Source organism: Hemibagrus wyckioides, linkage group LG17, assembly GCF_019097595.1.
Source record: "Hemibagrus wyckioides isolate EC202008001 linkage group LG17, SWU_Hwy_1.0, whole genome shotgun sequence".
Lineage (NCBI taxonomy): Eukaryota > Metazoa > Chordata > Actinopteri > Siluriformes > Bagridae > Hemibagrus > Hemibagrus wyckioides.
This window is the reverse complement of record NC_080726.1, coordinates 14,292,378-14,315,097: the sequence shown is the minus strand read 5'-3', so window position 1 is coordinate 14,315,097 and position 22,720 is coordinate 14,292,378. Positions and strand designations below refer to the sequence as shown.

General features: G+C 39.2%; 2 protein-coding genes across 2 annotated transcripts; both read right to left on the bottom strand.

The window, feature by feature from the left end:
* Positions 1 to 715: 715 nt before the first annotated feature.
* Positions 716 to 6,953, bottom strand: serpinf2b (serpin peptidase inhibitor, clade F (alpha-2 antiplasmin, pigment epithelium derived factor), member 2b). Its single transcript, XM_058413319.1, has 9 exons — positions 6,827 to 6,953; positions 6,176 to 6,239; positions 5,990 to 6,064; positions 5,633 to 5,909; positions 4,693 to 4,836; positions 4,349 to 4,537; positions 1,813 to 1,955; positions 1,473 to 1,677; positions 716 to 1,314 (listed from the first exon to the last, which is right to left on the bottom strand). Exons 2-9 carry the CDS (start codon positions 6,230 to 6,232, stop codon positions 980 to 982), a joined length of 1,425 nt encoding a protein of 474 aa, XP_058269302.1. The 5' UTR covers positions 6,233 to 6,239; positions 6,827 to 6,953; the 3' UTR covers positions 716 to 979.
* A 593-nt stretch (positions 6,954 to 7,546) lies between these two features.
* wdr81 (WD repeat domain 81) lies at positions 7,547 to 21,411 on the bottom strand. The gene is made up of 12 exons (XM_058413318.1): positions 21,172 to 21,411; positions 18,984 to 19,494; positions 14,462 to 18,006; positions 14,248 to 14,355; positions 13,927 to 14,120; positions 12,845 to 13,026; positions 12,568 to 12,733; positions 12,181 to 12,346; positions 11,244 to 12,089; positions 10,785 to 10,930; positions 10,421 to 10,603; positions 7,547 to 9,513 (listed from the first exon to the last, which is right to left on the bottom strand). Exons 2-12 carry the CDS (start codon positions 19,340 to 19,342, stop codon positions 9,187 to 9,189), a joined length of 6,222 nt encoding a protein of 2,073 aa, XP_058269301.1. The 5' UTR covers positions 19,343 to 19,494; positions 21,172 to 21,411; the 3' UTR covers positions 7,547 to 9,186.
* Positions 21,412 to 22,720: the final 1,309 nt, after the last annotated feature.

The following is a 22,720-nucleotide window of genomic DNA, read 5'->3' as shown; positions in this document are numbered from 1 at the left end:
TGTTTTAGTGTTTTGTTTTTTTTTTAATAAATTCAAGCAAATTTAAGTGCTTCAAGAGGAGGTAGCACTTCATTTTTTGCTGAAAGACAGACGGTGACAGACAGGGCAATTTCATTTCACCACCACTGTGCCAATACAGAGAAGAGTCATAAGGGATTGTGGGTCAAGCTGAATCATGATAGAAGGGAACGGTTGCTCATATCCCAGCAACCATCACTCTCCAGATTGGAAAGTTTACCCTACTGCTGACACATCTGAGCCAGCTGATTATCACGCCCTTCATGAGGTTATATCAGGTCTGTTGAAAACAGGGAAAAGATGTAACCCTTTAGCATGAGAGTTTAGAAGATCAGCCTGGGCAAATAAAGCTCATGATTTAAACTGGCTATTAAATGAATCTGTTTTTAAAACTGCTGAAAAACAATGTCTTTACATGCATATTGTGATAAGAAGAATCAATCCATTGTACTGCGTTCAAATTAGGTCCTAATATAAAAAGTCCTGTTTTTTTTCTTTATCTTCCCATACAGAGACACAGTCATATTACTCATTACTCATTTACTCACTTTTCATGCTTATTATTCGTACTTTTTAGCTTTTTATGGTTTTATCGTTCAATCCAAATCTTATTCAGTGATAAGAATAAAAAAGAGGAAAAGGATTTTAATATTCTCCACATGATAGTATGATGTTGCCAATGATGGAAATATAGGACTTCATTTTTAAAAATACATTTATTTAATTATCAAACACATGCTTTTACAACAGCAGTAAAACAGAGTTATATGCTGTCAATGTAAGCTTGATTCTCAGCTGAAAGGTCATTTATATAAAAGAAACTTTTTAAAAACTCAAATATATGTCATTGCCATATTTGTAACATGCCCATTAAACATATTCTAACTGAGCCTAGATTTGTTGCACGTCTTGATTTGGTTATTTGGAGGCAGGTCAGCACTAAAGACATAAATAAGCACCCTTACTTGGGTGGCTTGTCAAAATTATCTTTACTAAGAAACTTTCCTTTATCTGAAAGGTTTGGACCTAATGTTGAAGTAGTTCCGCTAGGGTTAGGGTTAAAAATAACCCCCATAAAAAGTGGTGTTTGAGTGGAATCATCTATAAGGGCCAAGAGAAAAGGCTGGTTGACTGTAAAAGAGGGATTGGAGCGGCTGACAGCTACACTGGTTGCAGCCGAAGCCTCTGCTCCCTCCTCGTTGATCTCAATGCTGGACTTGTGCTGTACACTGGAGACCAGCAGGGGTCCCTCTGAGATACCACTCAGATTAGGACTTGAGAACAGCTCCCCTAGACCTGAGAAAAAACAAGACTCAGCAATATTACTATTATTCACTGGATTGTTAATATTAAGTATTATCATCAGTGAATTGATATTTGATAATCAATTCAGTCTGTGAAATTTATCTTCATTTAAAAACAAACAATAACATGTACTAAGGATTCTGACTTACCCATGCTTGTCAGGGCCTCTTCAAGTTCCTGAGTAAAATGTAATTTGAATTTAGGGAGCTTAACCAGCATGCTTCTCTCTCGTGGGAATTGATTATATAGTTCTGAGATATTGAGTTTGGCTGCAATATCTGACACGTCAACTGGTCCATTCATGGGCATTACAATTATCAGGCTCATATTCCCTTTGAATGGAAAGCGAGCAATCTGCCAAACAGGGGGGATCAAAACAAAAGTTGTACATAAGAGGAATGTCCATTAAAAGAAGAAAAAGAAACATGTCATGTTACAAAAATCTACTTAATATGATTGACTTTCTGTCTAGTGTATATATAACGTTACCTGTGCATCAAGTTCATTATGGTTGAAAAGGCTGAGTGGGTATTTTGGCCCAAGCATCATGTCAACATTGACTATTTGTTTTTCATCAATATAAAAAGGCTCACTGGAGGTGAAATGAGGGTCAAAGCGCCAGAGCCACTCTCCTGAAAAAGCAGACAGGAAGTCATTATCAGTCAGTAGATCCAAAGACAGAACACCCAAATTCAGCTTAGGAAGATAAATTGTTCAATAATTTGGATATCAATATCATTTTTGTCGTTTTCATGCTGATTAAACCTCTATCTTAAACCTTTAAGATAGATAGGTAGGTAGGTAGGTAGGTAGGTAGGTAGGTAGATAGATAGATAGATAGATAGATAGATAGATAGATAGATAGATAGATAGATAGATAGATAGATAGATAGATAGATAGATAGATAGATAGATAGATAGATAGAATCTATGGGTATACAAATTACAAAAGGCAAGCGCTTTAGAAGTCTGGTGGCTAAAACTGAGTCTCAGGAGGAGCTTCTTCCCTCAGGCCATCAAATTCCTCATGTCCACTTTATGGTTCCCTTAGGAGTCCATAAAGAGTCACTCAATTGATATTCTGCACGCTGCACTTTTACTACATGAACCACATCACTTTCCATTCTGTACTCTTTGCTGTTACTAAATGCAACATATTTGCACATCAAATCCTATTTTTACATATTATTTTTAGTTCTTAATTTTTTTTGATTCATACCTAGTTTAGTTTAGCTTTTTAAATAGCTATTTTTATACACACTGTCTAAGGAGGAGCAGGCTGGGTTTTTATTTCTCAGCAGGATGTAGGCTATATATATAACCGTGTACAGGGCAAATAATACCTGTCTTGAATCTTAAAATCTTAAATCAGCCTCGTTTCTTAGCACCACCTAAAAGAATCGCAATATACTGTTTATGGGAATGCGAGTTTTTCTCCCAAGTTGCATCACACAAAAATCCTACTGAATTTACAAGTGCATATACATTTATCCTTGTTTAAGCGAGCGGTTTAATTACTTGCCGAAAGTACCAACAAAAATACGTTTTATGGCTATATTTACATAGAACACCATTTCATTTCCAGCAGTCTTTTTTTTTAAAAAAAATACAGGGCTTGTATTACTTTCCAAAAAAAGAAGAAAAAGAAAAGAGAAGACAGATAGCTGATGTAAAGCACCATGTCCCCGGCTGGGAGATAAACTCATTAATCTCACTACTAGCACCCACATGGTAGGTACATTCTTCTTACCTAATACATGACTGAATAACCCGAAGTGAAAAAAATCAGCAAGCAATTACCGCAAAAATGATTTTCAATGATTTTCTTAGCAAGCAGAATAAAATTCTAATCCAGTTCTCTGTATACCTGCCCTAAAATGTAACTGATAAATGACTATCCCAAAGCTATTTTTTGCCTCAAAAGTGAGAAACTGGCTTACCACACAGTTAGAGAATAATATGCCCACTAGAGGCTAAAATAATATGAATTGCCACCACTATAATCAAACATTTAGATAGGATGCGTGTCCAAATAAACGATATACCTTTGCAAAATCACTAGTGTATGTACTTAAGAGTTTGATAAATGTGTTCAGTGCAGAGCCGACACAAAATTCTAGCGATATTTAAGACCAAAATAAAGTATTAACCACACAACACCAGTCATGTATAGTGGGGAGAAAAAAAGAGAAAGAAAAGAACATTTTACAAATTTGCATACAGCAGCTCCAGGACATTTAGAGGACAGTGTGGTTGAATTTTCAATAGATCCTACAGCAGGAAAATGCATTTCTTTGGATCCACTAAGAAAATTGCTAAAACACACACACACACAACCAAGAGGCTAGAGGTAACAGAACATGGTCTCATCCCATCAAGCTTCACTGTGGGGGTGTGTGTCAGTTTCTGTCAAATGTACCCCATTGTGCCAAGACCAGATTTGTGGCATGTGTGGTTGTTCACGATCCACAAACGAAGTTATCACCAATTCCAGATTGTTACTTTGCCTGGATGTAGTTCTGATAGTTCTGTGATCTTCGTGAGGCTGTTTGTTTAGGTTTGTTCACTATCAAACACTGGCATTGTCAAGGAACAAGTCTATTAACAGCCATATTGTGTGATCTCAGATGGTAACTGGTTGCACCTAAACTAATTTACACATTAAAATGGGTGAATAAGTATACAGTCGAATTTTTTTTCCCCATTTATAATTAATTTTCCAAACTATATTGTGTATATCTATGACCATCCCACCCCCGTCAATAATATTTACTATTTTTGTACAGTTTCATTACCTATGATATCAAATAAACCCATTTCAGGTCCAGGTTGTAACAGTACAAAAAGGTGGAAAAGTTTATGGATTGAATACTCAATATTGAAACGTTATCTGATGGATCATTTAGCCCCACAGATATCAGGCTGGTAAACATCTTATATAGAAACCAACCAGAGTTCCACTAGGGAGCAGTGTGTTATAATTCTGAACTACTGAACATGTAGGATGATGATATTATTGTATTACCTTTGTAGTGCACAGCATTGATAAGCATCATGACAAGGTTGGGAGGGAGACTAGACAGGAAGTCTGTAACATGACCATTAGTGGATTTCTCCACCCACTCATTGATCTCCTCTAGATCAGTCAAAGCTGCAGGCTTTGAATCATATATTTTGAAAGACTCTTCCAAAAACTCCTGGTTTGGCTTAAATCCTTCAGAAAGAAAAAAAATGGTTATAGATTTATGATGCTTTCATCTGTTATAGAGATTAATGTCAGGGCTAAGAACTTCACATCAATGACACTGACACTGTCTGCATAAGAAGTCTGGAGAGAATATCACTGGGGTCTCTTTTTTCCTCACTTACCATCAGCAAGGTAGATGCGGCTTGCGATTTGCAGGGCGTTTTTGTGGACATGGTGGAGAAGGCTTTTCAGTGCTTTGTGGTAGCATGGCACTGTATCAGCATGTAGGCTTTGAAGAAGGAGCTTTTCGGTGTCATTCCTCGCCCCTGATAACCATACATACATCACACTGTTAACACTCTCTAAACCGTTGTTCCATATGCCGAGTTCAAAGTCCCATATACAAGTGATACTACTGAATATACAAAAAGGTGACTAAGCAGAAACAAATTGCTGTTATCTTATATAGGGCAAATTTCCTGCCTCATCCTAGAATTCATTGCAAATGAATACAATTAAGTTCCCCTGACTGACAACCTATATCATATGGTAGAGCATTTCTGTTCTGATGGGAGTTATCTCTCCCAGGATGAAAATGCCTGTATGTACAGGGCACAAAGGCTCACTGAAGTGAAGGACGAGTATGAAAATTATGTAAATCAAATACTATGACATTCACAGTGACAAAATGTAAGTCCCTCTGGATAAGGGTGTCTACAAATGACAGAAATGTAAATGTAATGTACAATGACTCAACCTCAACCCAATTGAACATTTTGGACCAATAGCTCTGTCCACCATCAAAACACTAAATAATTTAAAAAGAATGGTTAATAGTTTCAGACAACTGCAGAATCTACACTGACCCCACTCAATCTGCATCCGTAAATGTTCAATCTTTTCTATTTCCATAGAAAACCCTACATAACAAAAATGAATTGAATTCTCCTGGCTTGTGGACCACTTTACTTAGTTATTTTTCCAGAAACATGTCATTAATGTAAATAAAATCATCCTATAGTGATATTAAATTTAGCCAAAAAGAAACATATGGTTAGTTATTTACTTGCTACGTGAGTTACGTGCATTAAATTGGTCAAGTGTTGCATGTGGGGAACGTACCCAGAGCCAACTGAGAGAGCGCTAAGGACACACTGAGGGGGGAGATAATAATGTTCGATTGTTTCGAATCTGCCTTCAGGTTCTCCAACAGCTCCAGACCAAACTTCATAATCCCACTACCTACGGCCCGTCGAAGTTCTTTAGAATTCAGCGGACCACACAACTCATCCAGGTCTTCCTCTGAGGAGCTCTCTGCATGTTCGGCAGTGGGGGTAGAGATAGAAAAGCCATCTTGGGTAAAATCTTCTGTGTGGGACACGTTGGAGCTTTCTGCATCCTGTCAGAAACACACTGACTGAAGTCTCCTGAATCAGATTAGGCGACATGCAAGATTTAATCAGTGAACAAACTTCTTACTGTTCGGGGAGCGCTGGTCATCAGGGGTGTGAGAGGAATCACAGCTGGCTTTTCATCCTCTGAAACGACATCCTCCTGTAAAAGTGCAAGACCAGCCTTTCTGATTTAACATGGAATAGGGGATTGAGAAGTAAAGGTAAAAATAAAACCTGATGTTAATCATCTAAACTTAATGTTAATGTTTACCGTCCAGCCTTGTTGGCAGTAACAGAGGAAAAGGAAGACAAGTAATCTTAGATCCATGTCCTGTCTGAAATCACATATTTTAAAGTGAAGCAGATTATATGAGCAACAAATATTTTTTATAAAAGTTCATTTCAGGCTCAGTAGTTTATCTGCAGAAGTATGGTGTACTAACTTGGAACAGAATACACAGCCAGAACTGCACTTAGATTAGAGAGCTATTTTGATCAATTTAAGTGACATTGGGTGTAAAGATTTAAAGCTAATAGCCTTCTCTCCTTAGTCTTTTATGGTAACTGATTCCTAAACAAATTAGCACTGCAATCAATTACTCCATGAAGCACAGCGTTCCACAGTCTAAATTCAATAATGAACATGAGCAGATACTGTTTTAAGCATATGAGGAAAAACAGACCAAATATGTTAATACCATAACATTTAGTTTCATTGCTACGAACTTAAATATGGTCTAAAGAGCAGTCTCGGCTAAAACACTGAATGTGTAGTTCAGTGTTCATTTTCACATGTATTTTGATTCTTTTTCAGATTACTAGTCACGCTGTATACACATTTCCAAAACTAAATATGCTCAACATTTTATATATCAAACTATCATTTATGTTATGCACAATAGTACAGGAAAATTGAACATACCTGGGGAAACTACTATTCAGTCCTAAATTGAGAGAAACCACAAATGGTCAAAAGGAAAACTGTCCTCTCTTAAAGTTTGGCAATCAATGGACAGGCAGTTACACTTCAACTTTCATTGATCTGTGCTTCATATAACTCACATACATGTAAACACTGAGAAAGATCTTGACGCCACAAACCGTGTGTGCAAGATGTATGCATCATGTAGCTGTTTACACACTTATGACTATGTGGAACATAATGGATCATGGACTATTTTAATGTAGGGTTCTGATTAACCTGCTTGCTGGAAGCAGTGGGTGCATACTATTGCATTTACTAGAAGCACTGTGGCTAATGGAGAGAAAGGGATAGAGATAAGAGAGGGAGAGAGAGCGGGAGAGAGAGAGAGAGAAACGTTAAGTATATAGATTATCAATAAAGATCGGCAGCTGGTGAATTACTGCTCTTAAGAGACAAGAAAATATAATACATTATACAGCTCTATACAGAAAGCCACAGAGCTCTCTAAAACCAGAGGCATCAAATGTCAAACACTCAGGAAGGACTTTGCCCTTGTGGGCCAAGGTTTCCAAGTGGCTGCTGTGGTTCTAAACAGTAAACCTTCAAGAGTAAAATTAACACTGATTATCCCCATTGCATTCACAGGGGCATGTTAATGCTGCACATATTATGCGGATTAATCCCATACTAAAAAACCCACACATTTTAAATAGCAAACAGAACAACAATATTTCTGATCAATTTGAGTTTACTTCAAATTTCTGAAAATGTCCAAATTTGATTTCTTAAGTACATGGAAAAAAATTCACAAAGCTTGAAAGTAAAAAATAACAATAATAATAATAAGTTAAGCTTAAGTTCAAGAGAGTAACCTACTCAGAGTTACACAGTTCCATATATTGCAGTGAGACTTACTACAGAATCTTGAAGACATGAAGTTTGAGAGATGATCAGGTTGAGAGATGTGTACTCAGAATGGCTCGTTCTACTTGACTCAATAAAGAATTCCCAAACTTCTGGGATTCATAGGCAGATTTGCATTTGTGCAAGCAAAATGTCAGATCAGACAGGTCGAGTTTATTGCATGTGATGGATCTCAAATTAGAAACCTGAATTCAATACCAAAGAGTAAGTATCAGTTTCAATCGGAATAGCTCCGGGGGTCTCTCTTTTATGTGTGTCCTTGCCTGATCATGACCCAGTGTAGTTTTATAGTTGGCATAACTGCGTTTAATTGACAAAGCTGTAAAACATCACGTTTTACTTAGCAAATTTTACAAACTCAGAACCGCCTAATTGGAATGTCAAATAAGACTCTATTATGTGCATACAGTTCATATTCCTCTAATCAGTGGTTAGTTTCTAGGATACACAAGTACACTGTATATAAGGAATAAAAATATTACTACAGGTATACAGAAGAGAATGAATTAATAGAATTATGAGGACTGATTATTTTGGGGAACAATCCAAACTATGTAAGAATTCACTGTTACACTAAAATGTTAATCCCATTTAATATGGGATCGTTGACCTATTATTTAACCCCTCCTCATAGAGCATCTATGACTAGATATTTCCTCATTTACTGTGGTGTGCATATATATATAGAGAGAGAGAGGTCCTTCAAAGGAAAACAAAAAGCCTATAACTGACTGCATATGTGACATCAATATGCAATAATGGATATGGCATCCTGGAAAATACCTTTCATATCATTAACTGTTCATGATTAAAGGTACTTATGATATAGAGGACTTAGGACAACATAGAATACCAATAAAAACCCACAAATACTGCATAGTAGTTCAATGCCTCAGGTGCATGGTGACATTATCGCATTGACAAGGTTTGATCTGTGATTCACACAGTGGGGTTTTGGTGATTTTGTACACCTATTTTGAAAGTGTAAACACTACTGTGGAACCATGATTGGCTCAACATTCCTGAGCAGCTCTTCTTATCCGCTCATCTAAAGAGACAGTTTGTCTTTTTCCAGGATAAGAAATTAGATCCTTGTATTTCTTGTACATAAACATCAGCTAGTCACAAACCCCATAGATAAATTGTATAAAATTGTATAAACTGTTTGTGAAGCTGTTCATATGCTTTTTGATTGTGTTAAGACTTATATTAGTCAGTTCAGTTAAGCCTTAGTAAGTCTAAGGTGCTAAGACATTCTTAAATAACTTAAATCAATCACAGAAGCTCCTCATTATAGCTGAAAAGGGCAACAGACAAACATTGTCTTTGCTTTTTTCCCCCACTTTGAGGACGAGCCAGCATTGGTGCAAAGAGCAAATATATAAACGTGACTCTCAACATCAAGGCTGCTTGTGCTGAAGTTTTACATGTGTTTAAGCCAACAATCTGATGGCGCCATTCTCAGAACCCAACAGCAGGAGTCTTTTAGTGGGCAGCACTGCAAGGCTGGTGAGCGTCCCACGGAAGTTCTCAGAGCTAAGTTTGGTGCAACTAGCTGGGCTGGCAGAGATGTCCATCATGGAGTACACGCCTATCTTGTTGGCTACAGTTCCTGCCACAATCTCAGCACCATAGAGGTCAAAGGCATGGATGGGATCAGAAGGAGTCCTGTACAGATGAAGAGGCTTGTGCTCCAGATCTTTCCACACTGTCAAAGTGTGATCAGTGGAGGAACTAATCAGCAAATTCCCCTCTGCTGCCTGCAAAAACATACAGATATGGGTACATATGCAAACAACCACATACATTAAGTCTTTGTATTGATTTTTTTTTTTTTTGGGATAAATAAAACCAATTCAAGGTTGACAGTTTTCACATACAGTGATCCATAATTACTAATTGTGTGTAGCTTGTATGTAATCAATAGCATTTCTCATATCAGTGTTAATAATGAGTAAGCCATGTCCATATTTGCTAAACACTGGGTTGCAAAGGCCCAGGCAGGATCCTTGACCCTCATAATCAAGGTTAAATAAAGTTTGTTTTGCTGTAGTCTGTTGTTGACTGCTTCTGAACAAACTGACAGGGTACAACTTCTGCTCACATTGTGGGAAGCACAGTACTATTCCACAAATTCATAGACTAAAGAAGGTTATGAATGTGGGTCTAGTACTTTAACTGTTATGTACTTGCAACAAAGAAATGTCCTAAATCTACCTTGATGAATTAAGTCCTATAAATCCAGAATAAATCAGTGAATACAAGGAGCAACATTTAAGTTTTATTTGTTGGCTGGAAACAATGAAATTCTTGTCTTCCTTAACATAACTTAGTGGACAATACCTCCATTTAGAAAATACGACATTTAATCTAATGAATGATAATCTTCAGGAATCTGTTGACCTTGTAAACAACAGATTTTGAAAATAACTAAACAGGCTTTTGCACTGGGCTTTTGTGCAGCACAGGGATCTCTTACTCATTTCTGTTAGTACATGTAGTCAACAGGTGACAAATACCAGGCGCATATCTGATTCACCACAAGTATTCACAAAACGTTCTGAACAGCCTCATTACTGACCTCATTATAAATGTAAATGTTGACAAAGATTTGTAAAAACGTCCCACTACATTTACACATCTGAGAAGTATGAAGCACACCCCCACCTTCATCTGCAGTATATCTCCCTCATGAGCAGGCCATCCTCGCAGCACCAGCCCAGTCCGCGCATCCAGCAACACTATGAAGCCAGAGGAGAATCCAGCTGCCACTGTTCGTCCTCCGGGGCTCACAGCCAAGCAGCGGATTAGACCTGCACTCAGGTTGTTATAGGCCAGGCGAAACTCATGCTGAGAGTAGGGGAACAGCACAGAGTACCTTAATGTTAGCCATTAACTCTAATGCCAAGACACATTGCCTGTAGTGAGCTGCATGATAGAATCAATTCTGATCAATTACATTTATAAGGCAACAGTAACTTTAGGTTTTTAAATGAGATGGGGATGATATGTTGAGGAGTGATGGACGTACCTGAAGACCAGGCTTGCGTGGGTCTACAAAACGAAGGATAGAGTCAGCACTTGCATACACCACGCTGCAGTGAGGAGCTGGCATAGTGGTGACGGCTGTGATGGGATTCTTTCCGTCAAGTGGATCTAGCACACGAATTTGCTTGCCTTTTCAAACACAACAAAGAGAATTTTATTAATTTTAAAGCTGTATTTGTTTACTTATTTCATCCATCCTACACTGCTTATCCTGCTGGGTCACAGGGAACTACAATCTATCCCAGGAGACATGCGGACAAGGCAGGGTATACATTAGACAGGATGCCAGACTATGACAGGGCACAATTGTGCACTCAACAGACAATTCAGAAATGCCAATCAGAGTAAACGTGTGTCTTTGGACTGGGGAGAAATCCCGAAAGCACCAAAAGTTACATACTGTAGTTTTAACACTGTCTGTACAGTTATAAGTGCCTCTTACCTGTGAACTGGTCCCAAAAGTGCACAGTGCCATCACAGCTCACCACCTCCTGTAACGCCTCCAGCTGTGCAACATAGAACACAGATTTGCGATGGTCTGTGTACGTCAGGCGAGGATCCACCTCTCGAGTACCATCACCATGATTATACAGTGGCCAGAGTTTCACGGTTTTATCTTTGCTTCCAGAAAGAAAGTAGTCTTCCCCAGCTAGTGGAGCTAGACACTTAACTGTGCCCGAGTGGCCCAAAAAGCTCTGCAGGCGGATCTGGTGGAAATGGAACCGTGGGTCCTGCTGGTTAAAGCCAATCTCATATTGCCAGTACGCCAGCCAATTACCCTGCAGAGAACGACTACTGCGTGGGAGTTCCTGCTTCAGTGCACTGTCCTCTGGAGTATGACCCAGAACCCAAGAAGATGAAGAAAGTGAGGAAACTGGTCCCACCGACATTGAGGCAAACATGGAGTTGGCAAGGTTTGATGATGGAATATAGCTCACATGAGACCGTCCCCAGATATCAAAAGAGGACTGACTCGGGCTCCCACTTGGCTCAGTGTCCCGTGCTACTTGGATGCGATTTCCTACCAAGTGACTGCCAAATGTTCCGGACTCAGGAAGGGCATCCCCACTAAGAGGAGTTGAAGTGGAAGAGGGGGCTGGGAAAGGGCTGCGACCAAACTGGTGGCTTAAGCTTGGAGAGAAATTCATGGAAGAAGAGGGCACCTCTGCTCTTTGACTGCCAGGTAGGTTTGATTCTGGGCTTCCTAGACTTGATTTGTTAAAGTAGGACATAGCCAGACCCCAAACCAATTCATAGTTAGGAACTACTTTGCGAATAATTGTGTCACCTAAAATCAAAAGAAAAACATAAATGAAAGATTTATTAATTAATAAATTAATTAATCAAGCCCCAAAAACAATAAACGAGGCCTGTCTCACCAATGAGACAGTGTGAAGGGATACAGGCATTATACGCCATCTCTGGGTTGAACACGGCCTGAAGTTCTTCCAGAACCCCCAGTTCACAGGTCACCTCTGTTCCCCCTGGAGTGCAGACATCAATGTATGTGTACTCTCCAACCTCTTTTCGGGGTCCCCTCTCTATCTGCACAGTAAAATAACAATGAAATCATGACATTACTAAAACAAGAAACATAAACAAAGGCACAGGCTAAAATTATTGTCTTTCCTGAAAACAATGCAATAAAAGCCCCCATTCAACCAAATCAGCCTGGCATTAAAAACCAGATGCATTTCTGTTTATTACAAATGTACCAATATTATTAATATGCACCAATAGTAGTAATATGTACCAATTTGTGTTACCTGGTTTTGCAGAGTGTCCAGCAAGGAGAAGACCTGAAAGAACTTGCAGAGTGTGTCTGCCATGTGCTGTTGCACCATCTCCCTGCCAATTCGCATCCATATCAGTGCCATCAGACTGATAGTCTTCAAACACACAGCAGAACGTGACTGTACCCCACTGGGAAAACTGAATACAGGAACAGCCACATAAATACAAATAATGAAAAATTATTGCAAAGAAGTGTGGGCTCTCATTGTAAGTAAATCAGAAGATGAAAAAAAGGGTACAAGACCTTACCCCATTTTGGGTGAGGTGAGCAGGTCGAGCAGGGGCAGAAGTACATCCTGATTGATCTTCATCAGCACGTCCATTAGAGTGGTGTCTGACAGATAAACTATAATCTTCTGAGTCAGCACGACTGCACCTAGAAGTCCTGCCTCCTTACGAGTATTCAGACGGCAGGATGAGGGAGGAGACACCTGGCAAAGGTTTATCAAAGATCAAAAAAAAAGGTATAAAAGTCAGTGTACAATCATGTCCAATGATGCGTTCAGTAAAACGACAATATACACAAAAATGAACAGCACATAAATATCCATCACTCATAAAACCCATCACACACAAGTGTCCTGTGTGTTTTTCCCACTAATTATCTAAAAATAAATAAATATGTATTTCCAAGCTAAATCTTGGAAACACTAATCACCAAGAGAATGATGCTAAGTCTGCCAACTGGTCACCATCCAAGCCAAGGCAAAGGGCATGAGTGCTTTGTTAAATGAAGCAGCTACATTCCTGGTGATAAGAGAAAGGGATCCTAGAGATATTTATTTTTAATTATTATATAATATCTCTGGTGCACAATACAGATCTGTTATGTCTCACAAAGTTGATGAATACTTGCAGAAGAAATTTGGAACACACTTGGAAATGATTATCCTATCATTTTTGTAACAATTATTGCTTTAGATTTGTACCATGTATTCTTCAGTGGATATATATATATATATATATATATATATATATATATATATATATATATATATATATATATATATATATATATATATATATATACACCCCTGCTAAAAATAGCAGGTTTTTGTGACAAAGAAGTTATAAAAGAGTATGCCTTGACACCCCCCAATGTTTCTATTTGTCACTTGAATTTTGTTGGTTGCTTTGTCATATAAAAAGGTAGAATAAGATCTGGCATGATTTCTCTTGTTTTCCTTTTTACATCACAAAAACATTATTTTGTCCTAAACTAAAAACAGATTAAAATATTCATGCTTTATTGCAAGATCAGTACATACACAATGGACCGTATTCTTTCAACAAATGTTTTTATACAGAATGCTAAAAAAAAAAAAACTTACCAAGTAACCAATATATGGTAGGTATTGATAGGTCAGAACAGGCTCTCCATACAGATGGGCTATGTAGATAAGACAATCAAGAACTGCCTTTGCAGTCTGGTCACCAACAATTGGTTTCTTTTCATAAACACTTCCTGAACTGTCAAGACTATTCTCTTCATTTGCTGGTAGCAAAAACTGATGCTTCTCCGGTCCTTTTGAGAGAAATGTTAAACATCGAATTAAGACTGATGAGAAAATCCATGCCCATGTACAGTATTTAGAATAATGGTTCAGTGAAAAACATCAGCAATCTACATGAAACACATATCTGATTCTTACCTATATAACAGGTAGTAAGAAGGCGCAGAAGATTTTTAGCTACATATCGTGAGGTTACTGTGGGCCCCAATTTAGCAGACAGCCATCGAACGGTTTTGCAAACAGTGTCTGATTAAAATATATATAAAATTACTTCACAAGGTTAATTCCCAAAATTTCTGAATTCACAAAACTTGACTTCTAAGCATTATCCCCAAACGCTTTTTCTACTTACCCAATAATATTTTGTGTTCTTTCTCCTCAGAGTTCTCTGAAGAGTCATGTTCATCATCCTCTTCCTCTATATTTTTGTCACCCTCTCCTTGCACCATTCCATTCATGAAGTCACCCTCTAGAGTAGCCACTGTGGCTTCAGACTCCTCAGTACAACCAGACAATGTCAATTCAAGACTAGGAGCTTTCTGTACTGTGCTTTCTTTCTCCTCTACGGTTGCATCTTCGTCCTCCAGATCACCTCCATCCTCCCCATCACTGGTCTGCTTTAAGTCCTGACTGCTATCAGCAGACTTTAAACTTGCTCGATCCTTGGTGGAGTCTCCATCTCCAATGGACACCTCACTAGCACTACTCTTGTCACTTAGTTTACCCACACTGAGAGATTCCTGGTCTTGGTCTTTGTTTGCAGAATTCTTGCCTTGTAGTTTAGCAGATACCCCAGCTGTTGGTACAGATGACCCATTATTGACATAAAAGCCGTTCTGAAAGTCTTCACCGTCAGCAATAAAGACCTGGTCATTCAGACTGATGCCTGATGAGTAGTCCACAAGTCCTGGGTCTCCAACCCCGACACCTCCACTACCACTGCTATTGCCTCCTCCCACTTTGCCAGCTGAGGCAGCTGATGATGGCCTGCCATTCACACATTCATAGTCTTCCTCCTCTTCTCCTAAACCACCCATACCACCCCTTAAGGCTTTAAGCCCATCCCATTCACTCCCTGCCCCTGTGCGACAACTCTCAAAACCAGTGATAACTTGGAGCACATGAGGTAGAAGGCTAGACAGAAAAGCTCGCAAGCCAAGCCGGACTATAAGCTGTAGTACAAAACAGTCTGTGTAGAGGTAGAAACGACCACGAAGGCAATGGGGGTTTTCATATACACCTATGAGTGGCTTTATCAAATATTTTGAGGAATTGCGTGGCCCTAGGACACTGGAGACTGGTTCAAATAAGTACCAGGCTGCATACACAGCTGTAGATTCTTCTGTCATTAAAGCAAGCACAAAAGGAAGTAGAATCTCCAGTCCCTCTGCAGTGATATCACCCTGTAGAAGAGTCTGCAGCTGTTGCCATAGGCCAAACACAATATCCCGACCTTGAACGCTGTTGATGGATGCCATCTTGGAATGGTAAGAGAAAATGAAGTGATGAAGTGCTGGGAAATATTCAGGGAAAGGTAATGGAGATAACACAGGACTAAGTAGTTGCCATGGATTTGGTGGTGGAAGGCCCTCATAAACTGGGTCATATTTAAAAAGAAATGGCAGGCCAGCAAAGAGCAAGCTCAAAGATTCGGTCTCAGATGTGTACTTGTGAATTTGCAGAAGGCTCTCAAGTGCATGATGAAATGGTAGTGGGATGTCTCTAAGACTGGCAGAGCAAAACTTCATAACTGCTTGATAACGGCCTCTCAAAGATGTGCCTGGTTTTAAACACTGGAGTTTTGATGAATAAAATATTTCTGCAATGAACACACCAAGGGCTTGCATGTCTCTGTGAAATAGGTCTGTAAAAGACAAGGGTGCTTTTGATGAGGTACCCAACGCTCTCCTGTCTACATCCATTGTATTCTGAACTTGGGAATGCAACCCTTTAGCTAAGAAGATATTAAGCTTCTCAAACTCTTCTAGAGGCTGTAAAGGCTTGAATCCTTCTGGCAAATTTATTTTGAAACCATCTGTGTTTGTGTAACCTTCCTGCTTCTTAATCATTGCATTTCCTCTGTGAAGAATGTTACCCATAGATCCAAGAGTATTTATGGTACTGCTAACAGTTTCTTCAGGAAAAGAGCTATGAGAGGGAGACAAAACCAACGCAGCATGCTCCCCAATTGCCTTCCCTCCTGCAGAGCTCACAATAGGTACTGGCATAGAGGTGGTGGCAGAGACAGCAGCACTTAAGGAATCAAGAGCCTCTGTTCCTTGCTCAAGCTCTTCATCCCTATCAACCATGGTCCAACCACTAGATTCACACCCTGTTGCCTCTGGGACCGTTCTGTCCACATCTACTGTAGTCTCAAGAGGTGGGATTTGCCATGCTGACACACTGATAGGACCAAGGTGGGGAGGCTCTGCTGGTGAATACTGATAAGGTGCAAGGCAGGGTGGGTGAGGTTGGTCGAACAGTTGAACGACTCCATAGCTGGTCAGATGGGTATGGTTATCCACTAAATGTAAACATACATTCTTGGCTTTTACTGCTTCTTTACCAGTCAGCTTATAGCCAAACGTTAGGTCAATCCAATGGTGTAGGTGCTGGGAAACTTCACGACTGTCCAAAAGCCGCCTGTGCACTGCAATAAACTCCTCATAGGAGTTACACCATGGAGGCACCTCAAGATCTGGCATGTCTGGGTGAATGGACCGAAATATTGAAGGATCTGTGTAGAATTCTGGTATGCATTCGTCTGGTGTCCAACTCTGAATACGTTCCATGCTACCTGGGTATTCATTGGGCTCCCATTGAGAACGAACATGGCTACAAAGTACTGATTTGGGTGTTTGTCTAGCCTTGTAGACATAGTAGGTAATGTCTGATAGAACATCTGAAATATGATGGGGTACGTGTAGATGATCTGCCTGTACTGAACCACTAGGACCAACTGATGCACCAAGATCAGAAGGAAAGTGGCTTCCACCACCTCCATTAGCTGCTGCTACAAGAGCTTCTTTGGTCATTTCATAAGTGAAATCCAGTTGTTTATCACCCTTGTTTAGACGAAACTTTGACCTTCGGAGATCACGAAATCTTCCATATGGTACAGTGAAATCTACCACCCAGGGTAAAACTGGGTGATAGTTGGGGTCACCTTCGCGTCTTCCAGCTAATCTGTTCAGTTCCATCAAATAACAGAAGTTACTGACTCTACCATGAACCCAGTCTAGGACCAAAGATTTGAGATAAAACTGACAATCCTGGCAGTGCTCTTCACTGGCATCACTTCTTAAATTTTCAACTCCTTTATCACCAGCAGTTGGTCTTTGCCTTCTCATCGCATACTCCGCTGTATTGCCGTCCTCCTCGTTTTTTTCGTAATGTGCTAGGGATATTTTGAGGCGACTGCAAAGCTGCTCATTGACAGCTATGTCCTGCAATGAGACCTCTCCACATGACAGTCCGGATGCATGGCATTCACGCATAGCTATGAGCACTTGGTACAAAATGAACAATACTTTAGCATTGCTGTTGGCAAGCTTAGCTGGACTGTAGGTGACAACATCATGAAGGGAGTATTGTGTATATGGGAGAATGATGTACAGCACCTCCCCTGACTCAAGCAAGCATTCAGCTGGGACTACATTTGGACACAGAGTGTCTGTGTTTTGCTTGAGGGCTGAGGAGCTGGATGGTAGAGGACACTCTTTTTCCTTCTCTCTGGCTGGAGAGAGGGACGGTGACAACCGCTCAGTGGAGAGAAATGTACAGCCAAACAGCTTTTGCAAAGCTCGGTGAACTGCATCAATGGCCAACACCTGTGTTTGGTCTGTTGCACTTGCATATGGCTGCACATGTTTCATATACGCCTCATTCCACAGATTCCTGTAATACAAACAGTCAAATCAGCTCTTAGCAAATATTCTGAATCTCTGACAGGCAAATGTGTACAGCTTTTTTTATGATCTTATAGAAATGTAATATGCTGTTACTACAGCAAAAGCTACACTATTCAGCCAAAACTTTGTTGTCAACGGACCACCATACACGTATGCGCTTGTTGAACATCCTTTTCCAGGTTTTGTTATATAATAATCTCCACTTTTCTTGGAAGGCTTTCCATAAGATTTTGGAGCATGAGTTTGGTCATGATGTAAGACATTTGGGCTGGGCATTATAGTCCCAGTGACTGGAAACTTAAATCTCTTACAGGGTACATAGACATGGTAGATTCTTGGGTAACAATATATAAAACTTTGTGGCTACTCTTGTGAGGGTGGTCAGGTGTCCACAAACTTTTGGCCATATATTGTATAAACCTATTTAGATTTCAATGAATAGAAAACTATTTACTTGTCAATGCCAGGAAAATTTAGTTACACTAATAACAAATGTGATACTCTCAAATTAAATAATTAAATAAATAAATACAATTTTAAAAATGTATGTGTGTGAAGACGGATAAAACAAAATGCAATTGTTGTCTGCTCCTGAAATAGTTTCACAATTTACTATTTGATTAATAAATTACTATAAATAACTAATTTGTTTTTATTTTTAAGTCTATGTCAGTCAGCTACATCTGTATGTATTTAAGGAAAGAATGCCTATAAACACTATACTGATTAATGTTATAATTGTGAGCTTCTAATTGATTTGGATGCTAATGATGCTTTGTGGTTTTGGATCCTGTGTCTTTTTAACAGAATAACGTTTGTGTGGGGTTTTTTTTACTTCTAATGTTCAATTTTATATTTAATTTATATTTCATTTTTAGTATAACACTTAGTATTTTTGTAAAAGATTTGTATTAATTCCAACATTTGTTCGGGACATCCAACATGTATTGTATTGTTATTTACCTGATGTTGCACTCTGACACTTCCTGCATCTGTCTCATGAAAGATTCCTGGGAGAAGCCTTCCCCATTCCAGCCTGGCTCCTGGGCAATCCTATACCCCAACTTGCTTTTCCTTAGACCTTGGATGCAAACACGAGTCCATCCAGGTGGCAACTTTACCTGAGAGCGCTGGAGGAGAGTACGGATATCTCCATCACTGCTAGAATCATAACGAGCACAACGGGTTACTCTCCTTTCTCTAAGTCCCATAATCCAGCGGGTCGAAACGAGTGCCACTAGCTCATGGGGTCGCGTTCCTGGTCCGATCTGCCGCTGGTCGACTCCAAGGTCGCGCTCTAAAGCTGATGCCAACCACTCCATGACAACCTCTCAGGGTTTAACCAGTACAAGCCAAAGTCTTAATGCCAAAGCTCTGTATTGCTCCTCTATGAAAGGAACAGAAGGACTCTCCTATTCCTCCATGAGAAGCTCATAAATGGATGAGACAGTGAGCATCACTGAACACTGAATTTCTGTGAAGAAACAAACAATCAAAACAAAACAAAACAACAAGATATGTGAATATCAAACACACCTAGTAAAAAAAATGAAATGACAGTCTTCAGGTTTCCACTACATGCTGTCTAGGAATAACAATAATGATTTTTAATCACTGACATCTTTATGCATGAATACATTTATCAATTTTGTTCAGTATTTGCTTTATCCTGGCCAGGGACATGGAGGATGCAGTGCCTATATTCACAGGAATAATAGGTGTGAGAAAGGAATACATCCTGGATGGGATGCCAGTGTGCATATGTACACACACACATATATCTATAAAAGCAATTTAGATTAGCCAATACTGACTACCTTTTGGTAGATGGGAAAGAAGCAGAGAACCTTGAGGAAACTCACAAAGATCAGCACCAAACCAAAGACACGAATACATAAATTGCATAGCGCCATCCCAAATGTGTTCTATCAGGTTGAGGTCAGGACTCTGTGCAGGCCAGTCAAGTTCCTCTACACCAAACTCGCTCATCCATGTCTTTATGGACCTTGCTTTGTGCACTGGTGTGCAGTCATGTTAGAACAGGAAGGGGTCATCCCCAAACTGTTCCCACAAAGTTGGGAACATTAAATTGTCCAAAATGTCTTGGTATACTGAAGCATTAAGAGTTCCTTTCACTGGAACTAAGGGACCGAGCCCAACCCCTGAAAAACAACACCTGAATTCAATGATTTGGAGGGGTGTCCCAAAACTTTAGGCAGTATAGTGTACATCACTGCTGTCCCCCAGCAACATCACAATAATCAGTTTTATTATCAGTATCATAAGTTTTAAAATTCTGACCACAAATCTTTTCCTCACTTGCATTATAGAGTCGTAGCTGTTCATTAACATGAGGCCCTTTCCTGATGATATAACTGTGTATTCTGAACATATCATACAGCTCTGGTAAAAAAAATAATAAGAGACCGCTGCAAAATAATGACTTTCTTATGTTTTTTTCTTACAGGTTCATGTATTGGTGAGTTTTGTTTCATTTTTTGTGAACTGATGACAATATTTCTCCTAAATTCAAAATATAACTATTGTTATTTAGAGTGTATATCTAAAGGAAATGACAACACATCAAAATAACCCAAGATCATGCAGTATTTGCAGAGATTTAATAACTCAAATGCAAATAATTGTAAATAAATTGTGTTAATGCTTTGGCTAAATAACATTAAGAAATCAGTATTTGTGGAATAACCCCGATTTGCATGAGTTTTGGCTCCATGCTCTCCACCAGTTTCTCACATTGCTGTTGGGGAACTTTATACCACTCTTTTTGCAAAAAAGCAAACAGCTCAGCTTTACTTGATGGTTTGTGATCATCCATCTTCCTCTTGATGACATTCCAGAGCTTTTCAATAGGGTTCAAATCTGGAGATTGGGCAGTGGTCTCTTATTTTTTTTTTACCAGAGCTGTATTTGAACTGCCAACATTATAAGTTTCCCACAACACAAAGTAATTCATAATAAAAAGTTGACAGAACAACACGTTTTTTACGATACAAATAGAGCGAGGTTAAAGCAATAAAAACAGGAATGAGGAAATGAAAGTAGACTGAAAGGAAAAGCTCCAGTGATATAAGCAGCCTCTAACACACAGCTTGTTATTGACCGTTAGCTAACTAGCTCACAGCTTTTTTACCTCAGCTCTGTAGTCAGCCACTCACAAACTGTTGTGTGTAACAGTTGTTTCCGTAATGTCAGCTCCCATGGTTTCTTTGCGCTAGTTCATCCATACATGCATGCAATGAAATCCAGAGGTGGGAGAAAAACAATAAAATCACGTGAAATGTCTAAGAGAGGACTTTAGTTCCTGGCAGGCGACATTATTTGCTTCCTCTGTACTGATAGAAGCCATGATGTTGTGGACGTCAACACGTGACTCGCGTCATACTGCGCGCGCCAACGCGCTGATAGTACAGTCATGTGGATGTACTTAACAAGGGCAGTTATTACCACCGAGTGGAGCAAAACTAATCTATAGATTGATGGAGCTGCTGCGTCTGGTCACCAAGCGAAATCTGAAAATCCACTCATGTGACTGTCTTATGCGCACTGAAAATAGCTGCTATAATAGCTGAGCAAAAGTCATATGACATTTTCTCCAAAATAAAAGCTTTGTTTGTTCCGCTTTCAAGGAGAGAGAACTTAATTATTATTATTATTATTATTATTATTATTATTATTATTATTATTATTATAACCAATAAGTTTGCTATTTGTATGCAAATGTGCGTTTCGTAGTCTTCTACTTCGAGAAATATAATAGTTTTTGCTAGCACTAGAAGAGGATTCGTTTATGATTTGCAGAGCCTGTGAGAGGGTCAATGGATATCGGAACGTTACATGAACGTTCGCTAAGGTTACAGCACGGCTATTTACACTGACAAGGCATAACATTATGACCACCTGTCTAATATTATGATGGTCCCTCTTTTGCTGCCAAAACAGCCCTGACCCGTCATGCACTGTGTATTCTGACACCTTTCTATCAGAACCAGCATTAACTTCTTCAGCAATTTCAGCAACAGTAGCTCGTCTGTTGGGTCAGCTTTCGCTCCCCACGTGCATCAGTGAGCCTTGGCCAGCCATGACCCTGTCACCGGTTCACCACTGTTCCTTCCTTGGACCACTTTTGATAGATATTGACCACTGCAGGAACACCCCACATGAGCTGCAGTTTTGGAGATGCTCTGATCCAGTCGTCTAGCCATCACAGTTTGGCCCTTTGTCAAAGTCACTCAAATCCTTACTCTTGTCCATTTTTCTTGCTTCTAACACATCAACTTTGAGGACAAAATGTTCACTTGCTGCCTAATATATCCCACCCACTAACAGGTGCCATGATGAGGAGATCATCAGTGTTATTCACTTCACCTCTCAGTGCTTATAATGTTATGGCAGTGTAAATGTTAGTGAAATGTTTCCTAAACTATAGACTATATGCAATGTGTTCAATTTTTTTCCTGGAAAACAAAACGAGAACTAAAAAAGATCTAAGAATTAAAAGGGAACAAAAACAGACATTTTCAGAATCTAATCATTGATCATGTTATGCAATATGGGGATTGAAAATGTAAGATATCCAAAGATACAGACATTTATTAAAAAATAAATATTTATAAAAACAGATATTTAATAAAAAATTAAAATACAGATTTTATTTTATTTTTATATTTGGGGCATACATG